Source organism: Lipotes vexillifer, unplaced genomic scaffold (assembly GCF_000442215.2).
Source record: "Lipotes vexillifer unplaced genomic scaffold, Lipotes_vexillifer_v1.1 scaffold352, whole genome shotgun sequence".
Lineage (NCBI taxonomy): Eukaryota > Metazoa > Chordata > Mammalia > Artiodactyla > Lipotidae > Lipotes > Lipotes vexillifer.
Genome location: NW_006776684.1, coordinates 1,647,708 through 1,660,372, shown reverse-complemented (window position 1 = coordinate 1,660,372; position 12,665 = coordinate 1,647,708). Strand labels below are relative to the sequence as shown.

Sequence of the window (12,665 nt, the reverse complement as noted above, 5' to 3'; positions counted from 1 at the left end):
CTGCTCCCTCTCCTTCACGCTCTCTCCCCACATCCAGTCTGTAAACTTCACAGGCATGTGTTTTATGTGTTCTCTCTCCTCTGTTTCTTCCACAGCATCTAATGTAAAACTCCAAACTCTGGAGAAGCCTAATTAAATCTAACGCTAAAGGGTAGTAAATGGTATGAAAGCAAAAACTAGCGGAACCAAAGGCAAAGTGATAAAAACAATTATGACCCTAAGAAGGACCATCATCATTTGGGGCATAAAAGTGTCCCCTAGAAATAACACAGCCCATCTTCCTGCTCTGAAACCGTCTTGGTTATTGGGGGAGGGAGTGTTCTCTCAGTTTGGAAAGTTTTCTCCAGAAACACCTATCCCACGGCTGCCTGCAGTTTCACATTTGAGGACCTAGAAATGACATGTCCGGCCACAGAACGTATGATGTGCATGACAGTAGCTATGATTTTTCTTTTTTCTTTTTTTCTTTTTGTTCCTTTTGGCTGCACCGCGCAGCATGTGTGTCTTAGTTCCCCGACCAGGGATTGAACCCGTGCCCCCTGCATTGCAAGTGCGGAGTCTTAACTATTAGACCACCAGGGAAGTCCAATAGCTACAATTTTTCAAGAGGCACTTAGTATGCACCACGCACTGGGCTGAATGTTTGCACACCTTGCCTCTTTTCACTCACAGCGTCCCCGCAGCAACTCCAAGCTATGATACTGTCATCTCCTCTCTTACTAATGAGGACACTCATGCTTAGAGAGGTCAGCTGCCCAAGGTGACCAGCAAGAGGCAGCATTCGTATCAGCATCTGGCTGGTTCATCGAACATTACCTCTCTCCTTCCAACAAAAAGGCAGCCTTTCCCAACTTGAATCCATAGGTCTCAGCCTGGACTGCTGGGCTCAGTGAAGTGCCTCCTCTTTTAATCGAGTCCCCAAGCTTCCCTGGAAACGCTCTTGCCTTCTGCGACACAGTCGCATCAACGCTCCATGCCCCACCCCTGACCATCTGTCTTTGACTCTCTCTTGCCAGCCCCTCTGTCTTCTTCAGCTCCTTGCCCTCAGGTGACCTTGACTCCTCCATCCTCAGCTGCTACCGTGGTTTATGGCTCATCCTTCCAAAAGCTTCCACCACCACCCCTCCAGGAGCACGCATTCCAAGACTCTCAAATCTCCACGCCCACCCTGATGTCTTCCCAAGAGTCGAGTTTTCATGACCTTCTTTACCTTCTTAGTCAGCATCTCCACCCGGATGTGCCCAGACATTGCTCTCTGTCCAAAACTGAATTCTTCGCCACCTGCCCCCCAAAACCCACTTCTCCCTCCGCCTGCAGAGAAAACACATTTGGCACCATGCCCTTCTCCTCGCCGATCTCCTAGGGTTCCCACCAGCTCTGCTCCAGCTACAGAAATCTGCCCATCGGTGAAGCTCCAGCCCTAGTCCCGAGCACCCACGAAGCCTTCACCTCTCTGATCCAACGTTACTCCAATGACCTGCAGCTTCCATCCCACCCTTAGGCACGTGCTTCCTGCCGCTAAGTAACCTCCTCCAATGTGCACAGAGTAGGAAGACATGGGATGCCCTACTCTGCTTTTAGTCCCGGGATGCCTGGCTGTCAAGTCTGCTCGAGGCGACCCTGCAGACTGGCCAGCAGAGCTGACCTACTAGATGCTTCCTAACCTGGGCAATTTCAGGAGCATCCTCACCGCCACCCCCCGCCTTTCCAAGCATGTCTGCAATCACTTAATATTCCAGACGTGCTTCATCTTTTCCTTCAGCTTAACGCTACGTTCCCTCGTAGAACGCAAAGACCTCCGGAGAGATAACAAAAGTCGCTACAGAATTCATCCCCATGTCGGCCTAAGTGACTCTCTCCAGTTTCGAGTAAAGAAGGCAAGAGTACCGTGAAAGGAGGATATGGGCAGACGAAGCAGGGAACGGACTCACCTCCGGGAGGTGGGAACCAAGGGAAGAGAGAGCGTTTCCCCATCTCACCTGGGACCAGCCTCTGCCTGGAAAAAGGCAGGAGCAGCTCTCGCATCTGTGGAGGCTGGGAAACCTGACCACACATCCAGTGACCTTCAAAGAGCCCAGACATGTCTGGACACTGCTGACTGATCTCGGGCGCACTGCGAGGCTGGTGGAGCTGTCAGGTGGCTAGAGCCGCACGCTGCTCCAGGCGGTGGCACACAGGGGACCGCAAAGAAGGAAGTGGGACGGCGGGCAGATTCGAAAATAGACCCAAACTCTCACATGACCCCACAGCCGCTCCATTTACCTAAGCAGCGCCTTCTATCCCCTCCTGCAGGCCATGCCCCCCCAGACTTCCACGTGGCCCTTTCGTGACACCTTAGCCCTTCCGAGCAGCTGCGAACAGTCATTTCCACCATTTCCAATCGCCCTCCGTGACAGCCATGCTAACGTCTGTGCACAGGTGATTTGCCTGGGCCCAGCACCCTGGCGTAAAGGGCAAAGCACTCAGCCATGGGGGATGTTTATCAGGAAATGGTAGGTCAAGTGGGGCAATCTGCCTTCCAAGGGACAAAGGCAAAAGTAACCTAAGTCATCAGCACAGTAAGGGTCACTTCCTTCCTGAGAAGTCTGAGGAGGGGGTAACAGCCTCCTCTGGGGACTTACAAACCCAACAGGGAAGGCAGCATCCCTAACCTCACTCAGCCTGCTCCAGCCCCAGGTCCAACAGCCACCAAGTTCTCCAAGAAGGCAGCCTACGCATCCTCCCACCAACTCCAAATCAACCCCAACTCAGCCCTGAGAAATCGAAGCAGCCCTCCTCTTCAAGGTGACGGCACTGAGGCCGCGGGCCCGTGGCTCCTGCCTCACCTGCAGCACCTAGAGCTCCTTTATTGCTATCATTCCCTGGTTCTCCTTCCTTCTTGCCCTAGCCCCTGCCCTGCTCCTTCACCCTCTCCAAAAGCCCCAGAACCTCTCCCTGTACTAAATCACCCCCCGCCGCAAGCCCCTAACTTCATCTTTCCTGTCTTCTGACTCTTCCAACGGGCGGGTTTAGCAGCTGCTCACCGCAACCCGTGACAAGCAGGAAGGGAAACGGAGCCTGCTTACAGACATCTGTGCCCTGCGGTCAGAGGCGAGGAGGGGACGAGATGGGGCTGAAAGGGACAACAGAGCAGTTTCAAGACCACAACTTCAGCAAGAGTTAACTTCGGGATAATGTGTAATAGTACTACTAATACTAATAATAATGGAGAGGCACCACCTGACGTAGAGACTAATCCAAGGGTTGTTTGATTCTTGAGAGGCAGATAGATCCACAGGAGATGCAACACAGCCAGGAAGCTGCACCCTGGGGCAGGGCTCCCCAGTCACTCGAGGGACTGGGAGTCCCCAGTACCCGCCCTGCCAGTGCAGTGGTGGGGAGGGCATGGCGGGCCTGCTGTCCAGACTACAGAACCGATTCCAACCCCTTTCTGTGCTTTTCTTCACAGAGGGAAGAACTGCTCGGTCACCTTGGAGTTAGGTTACAGGGGAGTTTGTCCTAACTGCCCCTCCACTTTGAGACCATCGGACAGGGCTGATATTAACTAGTAGGTACCAGTAGCACCTATTCTAGTTGTTAAAAAAACAATTGCTTCAAAAAAAAAAAAAAAACAATTGCTTCTGTTAGTAAATAGCCAGTTTAAACCCATGAGCGGCCCCTCCTAAAGCTCCATTGGCCTGGTCCCCTCCCCAGGCCCAGCCCACAATCCAGCAACTGAAAGGTTAATGCCTGCCTCAGCAGGGTGGCCTTCAAAACCCAGCTCCCTCCAGACTGGGTCTGTTCTGATTGGTCAGGGGCATTCCAGTGGCTAAATATTTTGAATACAGTCCCTGCTAACAGACCACAGGCAACCTGAGAAGCCAGCACTGCGGGGGCGGGGGGTGGGGTGGGGGTGCAGGGGGAACCTGGTCAGAGGACCCTGTGGATTTCGCTCTCTCCTTCCTTTCTGGATGAGCAAAAAGCAGCGGCTACCTCGTACCTTCGCTTTGGCTTCTAAGGAGCTATTTTTCGAGCATCCTTAGAAGCAGCCATCCTATCCTGGAAATGAGCTCAGGATCACTAGAGTGGGGAAGAAGCCAACCAACTACAGCTCTCCAAGCTAAAGGTACCTAACCAACAGCAAAGGCTTGCAGGCTGCCTGGTTCCCGCACCCCCCTCTTCCTCCCTGGGGCCCAGGGCCATCTCAAGTCTAGGCTTCCTCCACATCAAACTGCCTGGGGTTCTACTGCAGAAACAGAGCCCCAGGGCAGACAGCTGGGAAAACAAATCAGGAGCCACAGCAGTATCAGCTGCCCTGGTTTTCCCTTCTAGACCGGTACAGGCTGGAGGGAAGGGGGGTACACATGCACACGCAGGAACACACGTGTGCACACACACCGGTGATACCCATGAAGCCAAGACTTCAGCAACTGCCCTGGAAGACCTAGATTAGACCCCAGTGCAAGCCCCAGTGGCCCTGGGTAACATTTTTGCCACCTACGAATCAGGCGACTTATTTGGCAGTTGGCAGATTCTTTGGGCTTTAACCTGCCCTTGTTTGTCTAGAAATCCTGCCTGGCCAGGACCTGGCCTGCTTGATTATGCACAGTTCTGCCCTGAGAATGACATTCTGTCACCAACTCCCAGGTAAGCAAAAAACAGTCCCCGGCTGCCTGTCACGTTGCAAAGACGCCCAAGCACTGCATCTCCCAGCCCTCCTGTAGCGCAGCCATGGTCCCAAAAGACAGCCCCACGCGGTCACGACAGGTGACGTCCTTACACGCTTGTTGTCCGCAGGACTGTGGTAGAACTGGGCGATCACAGCTTCGCTGCTGTTCCCCTTGCCAAAGTTCAACTTCTCTGAGATTCTCCTGAATGATCTTCCGTAGTCGTAAGACACGTACACCTGGAAGACGGAGGTGGGAAAGAAGAAAAGGATCAGTGAGAAAAGTGGCAGAAAGGCGGCTCCCTCCGCCTCCACTTGCAAACACGTTCCCTGCGCCCTGAGTGTGGTTCCCAACGGGTCCCTGATACCATGAAATTACAGGTGTGAAGACAACCCACAAAGGAGAAACAGGCCACCTCTATGTCTGTCCCCAAGCCGGTGGCCTCTTTTCTGAGGCCCCAACAATTCCCTGGAGGGGGAGACACGCAGACAGAAACCATGATAAGCTCCTCACCACAGCCGAGTTGAGTGTTTAACAAACTATATCCAGAGGCTGAGAAAATGTGATTGTCTGAGGGGAAGGGACTGAGAATTTGTTTTGCCATCTGTTGAAATGTCCCCAAAAGGTAATCTAATTCTCATCCTTCTGCTGGGGAGTTCTGCCCTTACAGCATTCCAGACGATTAAAAAAAAAAAAAAAAACCCTCATGGGTTTTCACATTGTAGCCCCAGAGATGAAAAAGAGAGCAGTGCTAAGTGATTAAATATGTGCAGAAGCTGCACAGAGGGGTCCCAGAACCCCCCTCCTCCAGCACCCTGACCCTGTAACATGGGAGATTCTGAGTTTAGAGGAACAGCGGGGGGGGGGGGGGGGGGGCATGCAGTTGCCAACGGTATTTACTTCTCTCCTGCTTCCGGGTCTCTGGCTCCCAGGTAACCACAGGTATGAAACAGAAGAATAACTTGTGCACTGAGTGTCTACCAGGTGCCCGGAGGCTACCTGAAAGCCATCACACCTCAAGAAAGGGATGGAAGAAATGGAATTGTCAGATAGTTTGTCCCTAGACTTTACTACCTAGGCACTGTGAAATTAATACAGTCAGTAGGTTAAAAATGAGCCTGACAGATGAATATAACACCATAATGTCAATACTATGAATATAATACTGAGTTAGAATTGGGGAAAGCGTTAAAGTAAAAGGACAGGTGAATCCCAAGAAGAATGGGAACTCGGGACGAATCCCATCGACTCAGCAGCAAACACGTTCTGAGGGGTTCAAGTGAGCCAGATACTGCGCCAGACACCAGGCATACAAAGAAACGGCCCTTCACACAATGGGCATGTAAACATGTCACTGCTGGTAAACGATGCCCCCACGTGAACAATGAACTACACGATGTTTGTGCAAAGAAAACTGAGCGCACATGCGGGTTATTAATATGTATTAGATGTCGAGGTTGGAAGAGCACAGATAGAACCTCTGCCAATATCTGGAAGAATTCCTGTTACAAACACACACACTTAAGCACAGCACGTGTTCCCCGACTACCAAATACACGGTAAGGGGCTGCCACAGAAACAGCTTCCTAAATTCAGCAGGTTGAGAGTTCACAGATCATTTGAGTGGTAGGAAGACCAAGCGGTACTTTCTCACTTCCATCCTCCAGGCCAAGAACAGACATGAAGTGTTCCTTGTGACATTCAAAGTCACACACAGCAAACTGACGGCTTCTCCAAAAGGGAGCTCAGGCCCCTTCCAGCCCTAGCATCATCCGCTACACGGATAATCCACTCTGAGTTACTTCCTCAGAGGCACAAGTGTGATAATAAGCTCACATTGGGGCAGCATTTTTCAGTAACAATACTCTTTTGTATACATCAACTCTCTTCATCTTTAAAAGCCCCGTGAGTGGGTCTCTCCTTTGCCACTTTCTGTGGACCTGGAACATAGCAGGTGCTCAGAAAAGAATTCTGAAATGAATAAACTTCATTATAAACCACAGCGTGAGTAAATGCATGTGTTCTGTAAGTGAACAAAAGAGAGTGAAATGAATGGATCCTTGACTCAGTGAACAACTGTTTACATTTAAGAGATAAAACTCAGAGAAATGAAGACTAGCCCAAGGTCATGCTGCTAGAAACTGACAAAACTAGGAGGGGTTCCTCCAAGCCCAAGTTCAGCTGACTTTCCACTCTCTCAAGTCAACGCTCTGGGTGAACGTTCTCCTCTGCACGCTTACATTTCTCTGCTAAAGAGGAAAAAAGATCACACACCAAAGCTACAGCCCAGGCACTGGAAGGAACACTGGATGGAGAGAGAAAACACCACCTTGAATGAAGCACGGGGCCTTCCCCAGACACCCCGCCACACCTCTGCATCACCCACTGGTGGTGGATGTGCGGCCACCCTCAAAACCAAAAACCTCGCCCTTAACATTCTCGTCTGTAAGCAAACTCCATCCCTTTGGGGCTTATACTAAACAGAAGTGAGGAAGGTATGTGAGGGTCCATGCTACGCCTGAGGCTCTCCAACTGCTCATCAGCCTTGCTTCCTTTCTCCAGGCTGGACAACTCCAACACGGTATGTTGATCCTATCCTCACGATTCTTATCCCTACTTGATCAACAGATCAGTATAGGGCAAAGGCAAGCTCGGGGCTGTGCACAGCTATTCACCTTCCTCCACGGTGAAGAGCCCTGCAAGGGCCTCTTCCAGTGTTCAGTCGAGGCCAAGTGGGCTGATGGCCTCATGGCCTCCACACAGCACCCCGGCTGGTACATTCTGGGTCAGGGTTTCTTTCCCTGGCATGCTGCCTCACTCACTGCCCACAGTGAGCTCCAGGTGAATTGAGGCAAACGCCCCCAAGCTCACTCATCCTGTGCACAGTTTTCTGCACTAATTAGTCTTCTCTGGCCTCCACAGGACACTACTCCCTTAACTAAATAAAGAAGGAAGGAGTTTCTGGTTGTTTTTTTTTAATTAACGTATAGTTGATCTACAGTATTATATGAGTTTCAGGTAGACAACATAGTGATTCAATATTTTTATAGATTATACTCCATGTAAAGTTATTACAAAACAAGGGCTCTATTTCCCTGTGCTGTACAATACATCCTTGTGGCTTATTTACTTTATATACAGTAGTCTGTATCTCTTAATTCCATACCCAGTTTCTAAACTGCTAAAAGTTGCTAGTTAGATCAGTCTTACCTCTAAAGATGGTCCTTCAAAGTGAACGGTTTTAAATTATTTCCCCTATACTTCAAAACCATAAATAATAACGAGAAGGAGGAGGGGGAGAAGGGTTAAAGTGTCCAGAAAGCATCTCCGTGTCTGGTGCTGTTCTAAGTACTTTACACCCGTAATTCTCAAACTGTAACACGCCTACAAATCACCCAGCAGGACACAGGTCAAAATGCAGACTCAGATTCAGGAAGTCTGGGGTGAGATTAGAGATCCTGCATTTCTAACCACCTCCCACAAAACCCGCACACTGCCGGTCTGCAGACCACCCTTTGGGAAGCAAGATTTTACAAGGACTATCTCACTGATGGATGAGAAAACCAAGGGGAAATGAAGGAATTGGCTCAAGGTCAGACTGCTGATGGATGGTAGAGCCAGGATTCAAACCCACGCATTCTGCTCTCAGACCTGGGACTCAGCTAGACTCCGCCTCCCACAGGCTACAGGCGCGGGCCCTGCTCCCCTGCCAATCCCCAGGGGCACCAATCACACCATCACACCACTCTGGGTACAAGGGCAGTGAGTCCTACCATTCTTGATGCCTCCCCTGGTTGATTCTGGTCTTCTGGTAGACACTATCTCTGGAAAGCTCTTTGGTCAATTATGTGGCAACTGAGTACTTGGTAAAATACGTCAGGAGGGTGCAGAAAGGAAGAGGCGGGGGCAGTCAAGATGAACACCACCTTCGGTTTCCTTTCATCTACAGACTTATCACAGAAAAAGACAGGTCCTGCAGGAGCCATGCTTCATGGACTCACACTGGCTACAAGTTCATCGGGGGATTCTTTTTTTTTTTTTTTTTTTCTGTTTAAGAGCAAATCTTCCGGGATTCCAGCTTCCAGATCCATCCCTTTTTTATATACTGAATATGTATGAGTTGGCTGTTCTCCAACTCACACAGCTCCTAATTTGTATAGGTTCTGTTCCTTTTGGATTGCTGACGGGGCCCTGTGAACCGTGCTTCCAGTCTTGAAAGAAAATTTAGATTGTTACTACTCCAGCACCACCTACTCCTGCCTGAGTCAGAATTTATTTTTGCATTAACTTTCGACATGAGAACATCTCAGTTTCATCTGCCGGTTCTTTAATGTAGCTTATGCATTGATGAGGGAAATCTCTGCCGTCCCAATTTATTATCTCCAAGCACGAAGTTTCCTTTCCACTTAATCTTATACTTCGTTCCAGAATAGTTTATCGTTTCAAATGTTCAATGGGTCCTTAGTAAGAATCACCCAAATATTTAGGCAGAGTGAGAACTGGGTTTGGATAGACTGGCAATATCTGTAGGGTGACCAACCTTCCTGGTTCATCCAAGACTGAGGAGGGTCCCAGGATATAGGACTTTCAGTGCTAAAACTAAAGTTGGTCACCGTGGCAACACTACACCCTCACGCACTGACCCAGTACATGATGGGGTCTTAGCCCCAACCCCGCCCCAGACATGCTGAGTGACCCCATGCAAATCACTGAATGCCTCTGGGCTCCTGTTTGTACCACAAAACAGTAAAAAGATAGGTCTTCGCCAAAAATACTATCTGCACAAAGAATTTTTAAAATACATAAAAGCCCTAAGGAGGATTTCTTAATACAGTAGGGCAGAGAGCTGTCTCCTGTACTCAAAAGAGATGCCTCTGAATACAAGGGCCTACGGACTCTCACAGGCCAACAGTCATCAATACACTGCCATCTGTGCTTGCCAACCCTGATCGCATTTATAACTGGGCCAAAGTCATGGCCCCAAACAAGCCTAGCCCTGCACCAGGTCACTGCACCCAGACTGGCTGCCAGCTGCAGTGGTTCCCCACCACCACTGCTCAGCACCCACCCTGGGCCAAGTTACACATCACGATGGCCAGCCCTTCGTCTGCCCTCCCCAACTGCCCCCATTCAGCCCACCAGAAATCAGCCCCTGGGGTACCCTCTGGTCCCCTGCCTTGGAGCACATCCAAACCAGATGGTGGATACAGAGTGAGGGGCCTCATGGAGACCAAATCTAGGCTCAAGAATTCCAAGTGTGTCCTCCAGGCTGATGGGACAGTGCTAGCAAAGTCATCAGGGGCTTTCCTCTGGCCCCAGTGCAGAGTGACCGAACCTCCACAATGTGGTTTTCTGTCCACAGCCTCACCCTGACCCGAGGCAGGGGCTGTTCCTCTTCCCCATAAGAGGAGGTTCGGAGAAGGGGCCACAGACTTTGGACCCAAGAGCTCACTCTGGCCCTCATGTATGTTTTACTTGGCCCACACAGGGTTTGTAAAAGCTATACGTCAGCCGCCAACTTGTAAGACTCAGCAGTTTTCATGTAAAAATCCCCACCTCTGAGCTTCTCTCAGAAAATCAGATCCAGCAGCACTGGGCCCTGCATGGCAACCAGAGCTGAGAGCCAATAACAGCCCCGAAGCTCAAAGTCCCTCCACTTCCCAGTGTCTTATACCCTGAGACCAAGTAGCATCCACCACCATGTTCAAATCAAGATACATTCACCGAATGTTTCTTGAACCTGCATCTCTATCAAAAGTGGGAAAAAGTCCCAGAGGGCCACATACTTCAAGAAAAATGGGAGAGACCCTTCCTCCCTGTGGAGGCAAAAAGTGTTATAAACGTGGAGGCAGCTTCGCCCCCGCCCGTTACCCACCTGGCCTCTGTCACGGGTCTTTTGTGTGTGTGACCCTTGGTCTAATGTCTTCAAAGCACCTAGGCTGTTAAACATTGTAAGGTGCCAACTGTGGAAATTAAGAGTCTGAGCGATTCAGATTCAAGGACTCACCCAACTGTAACGGGTTAGAAGAAATCAGCACATGGGAAAGACCCATTCGGTTCCATCGGGCTCCACTGCCCCACGGACAGCTCTGCCCAGGAACGCACTTCCGGCATTCTGCTGAGCAGATGCAACAATCCAGATCACACCCTACCGCTGCACAAAAGTCACCACACATCACATGGGTCTCTTTGCAACACTGACTGCACCACCCTGTGTTCAGCGAATAAGGGATATATGTTATTTTCCAGATTCTCCCCATTACCCAATATTTTGTCTGGCTCGATAACCCCGATGGATGAGAAAAGGGCGTCCTGGCTGCACAGAGGAACGCCCAGAGTGACACCAATACTTACATCGCTGCTCTTGGGCCTCGCCAACGCCAGGCTGTCCCGGGCCAAGGCCACGATGACGTTGCTCTTCTCTCCAGCCCAGTGCACCACCATCTGATTGTGGGAATCATTCAGACTAACCTGAAAGAGATCGAACCAACACAGAAATTAGGACCCGTGATGAGTGACGGCCACCAACCTTCTAAAGCAAGACTCTCTCCCCCTCTGTCGTGACTAAGTGCTTACACTTGGAGCACCGGGCCAGGGTGGCCCGTTTTTCCCTCTCTGCAGATTCCACCAGACTCAACTTCCCCAAGAAGAAACACTAGCCCTCTGCTGTTTGGCATTAACCGGACTGCAAAAGATCTTCGCAGGCTCTCACTGGCAAAACCAATAACTTGTCTTATTTTTGTCCTTTGTGAAATCAACCTCTGGTTATTCTCATCCTTACTCCATACATGGGACGTGCACTCTTCAGACGTGAAACCAAAACACTGAAGCATCTTCCTCATTTAAAAAAGGGACACAAGCTAGAAAGACCACATGCTTTCACACTTCTGTTCAAACTGGTTCTCTCTGGCCTGCAGGTGACGTTGCTTATCCTTAGTTCATTACAAGGAGGAACAAAAGGAAAACATCAGCTTTATTTAGTTAGTTTTGAAGTATTCCAAGTAAGGAAATATTTTCCAGGACTCCACAGAAATGACCTTCGGTTTATTGCAAACAGTAGTTCCCAGGCTTCTGGGTTTTGTAAACCAGTAAAATGGAGATGAATTAGGCAGGCCAACAGAAGACTGGTCGGCCACCTCTATTTTGCCAGGTAAGAACATTAATGAAAACAGCCACCATGTCAGAGCATGGCTGGCTGTTCTCTGGATGTCTGTCCCCGGCCTCCTGAGGACACAGCAGACTGTTGGCCCAGGCCTTACGACGGGGTGTGGCCTTACACGGCCCTGTTTTCTTTCCCTCCCTGCAGGCTGCATTCAGGACCCCAGAGTCCCGGAGGAGAATGGGGCCACAGGACAGAAGGAGCCCGAGTCCCCGAGGAGAAGACCCTCCACTTGTTCTGAACTTCTCATAATTGGGAGATGCATTCACACCACTGAGCTCCTGGGATTCACCTGTTACGTAGCCGCCCCCTTCCAAAGCAATACAACCACCATCTAGAATCACCACCGTGTTTCAAAGAAAGGACATTTTAACACAGAAAACTGAGGAAAAGGAAAGATAGACTCTCAGAATCAAGAACAGTTCTTTCTGATAGGTTCTGCTTTATGAAAAGCTAACTCCATTCCTCTTATTTCTCCTTTCACCCGTCACTGACGGACAGTTCAAGGGCTGGCGTCTTGGCACACCTGAGGCAACAGTTTCACCCCCTCCGTGTGGGAAGAGCCAGCTGATGACCACACACAAAAATTCTGAGAGCTGGTGTGAACGTTCAGGACAAACCCCCCCCCCAAAAATCCGGAGCACAAGCAATGCCTGGGAGAAGCCTATTCCACTGGCCCCTTCAACCTCGGCTTGTCTCGGGCACAGGAGAATGAAATCTAGCTTCTGGACCCCGAGGAGCCTCTGCACAGTCCACCTGCACGCTTCCTCACCCTCACCCTACCCCGCCCACCCCACCTCCCGGACTGATGCAAAGTACACACCTGAGCTGATGGGCCCTCAGAGCAGAAAACCCTCCCC

The 12,665-nt window shown here is 50.3% G+C and overlaps 1 protein-coding gene across 1 annotated transcript in view; it reads right to left on the bottom strand.

The window, feature by feature from the left end:
- Positions 1-12,665, bottom strand: part of SORL1 (sortilin related receptor 1) — a 168,034-nt gene that overhangs the window by 138,716 nt on the left and 16,653 nt on the right. The window contains exons 2-3 of the mRNA XM_007450615.1: positions 11,001-11,117; positions 4,760-4,885 (exon numbers count right to left, since the gene is read on the bottom strand). Coding sequence (XP_007450677.1) covers positions 4,760-4,885; positions 11,001-11,117 — 243 coding nt within the window. The remainder of the gene's footprint in view (positions 1-4,759; positions 4,886-11,000; positions 11,118-12,665) is intronic.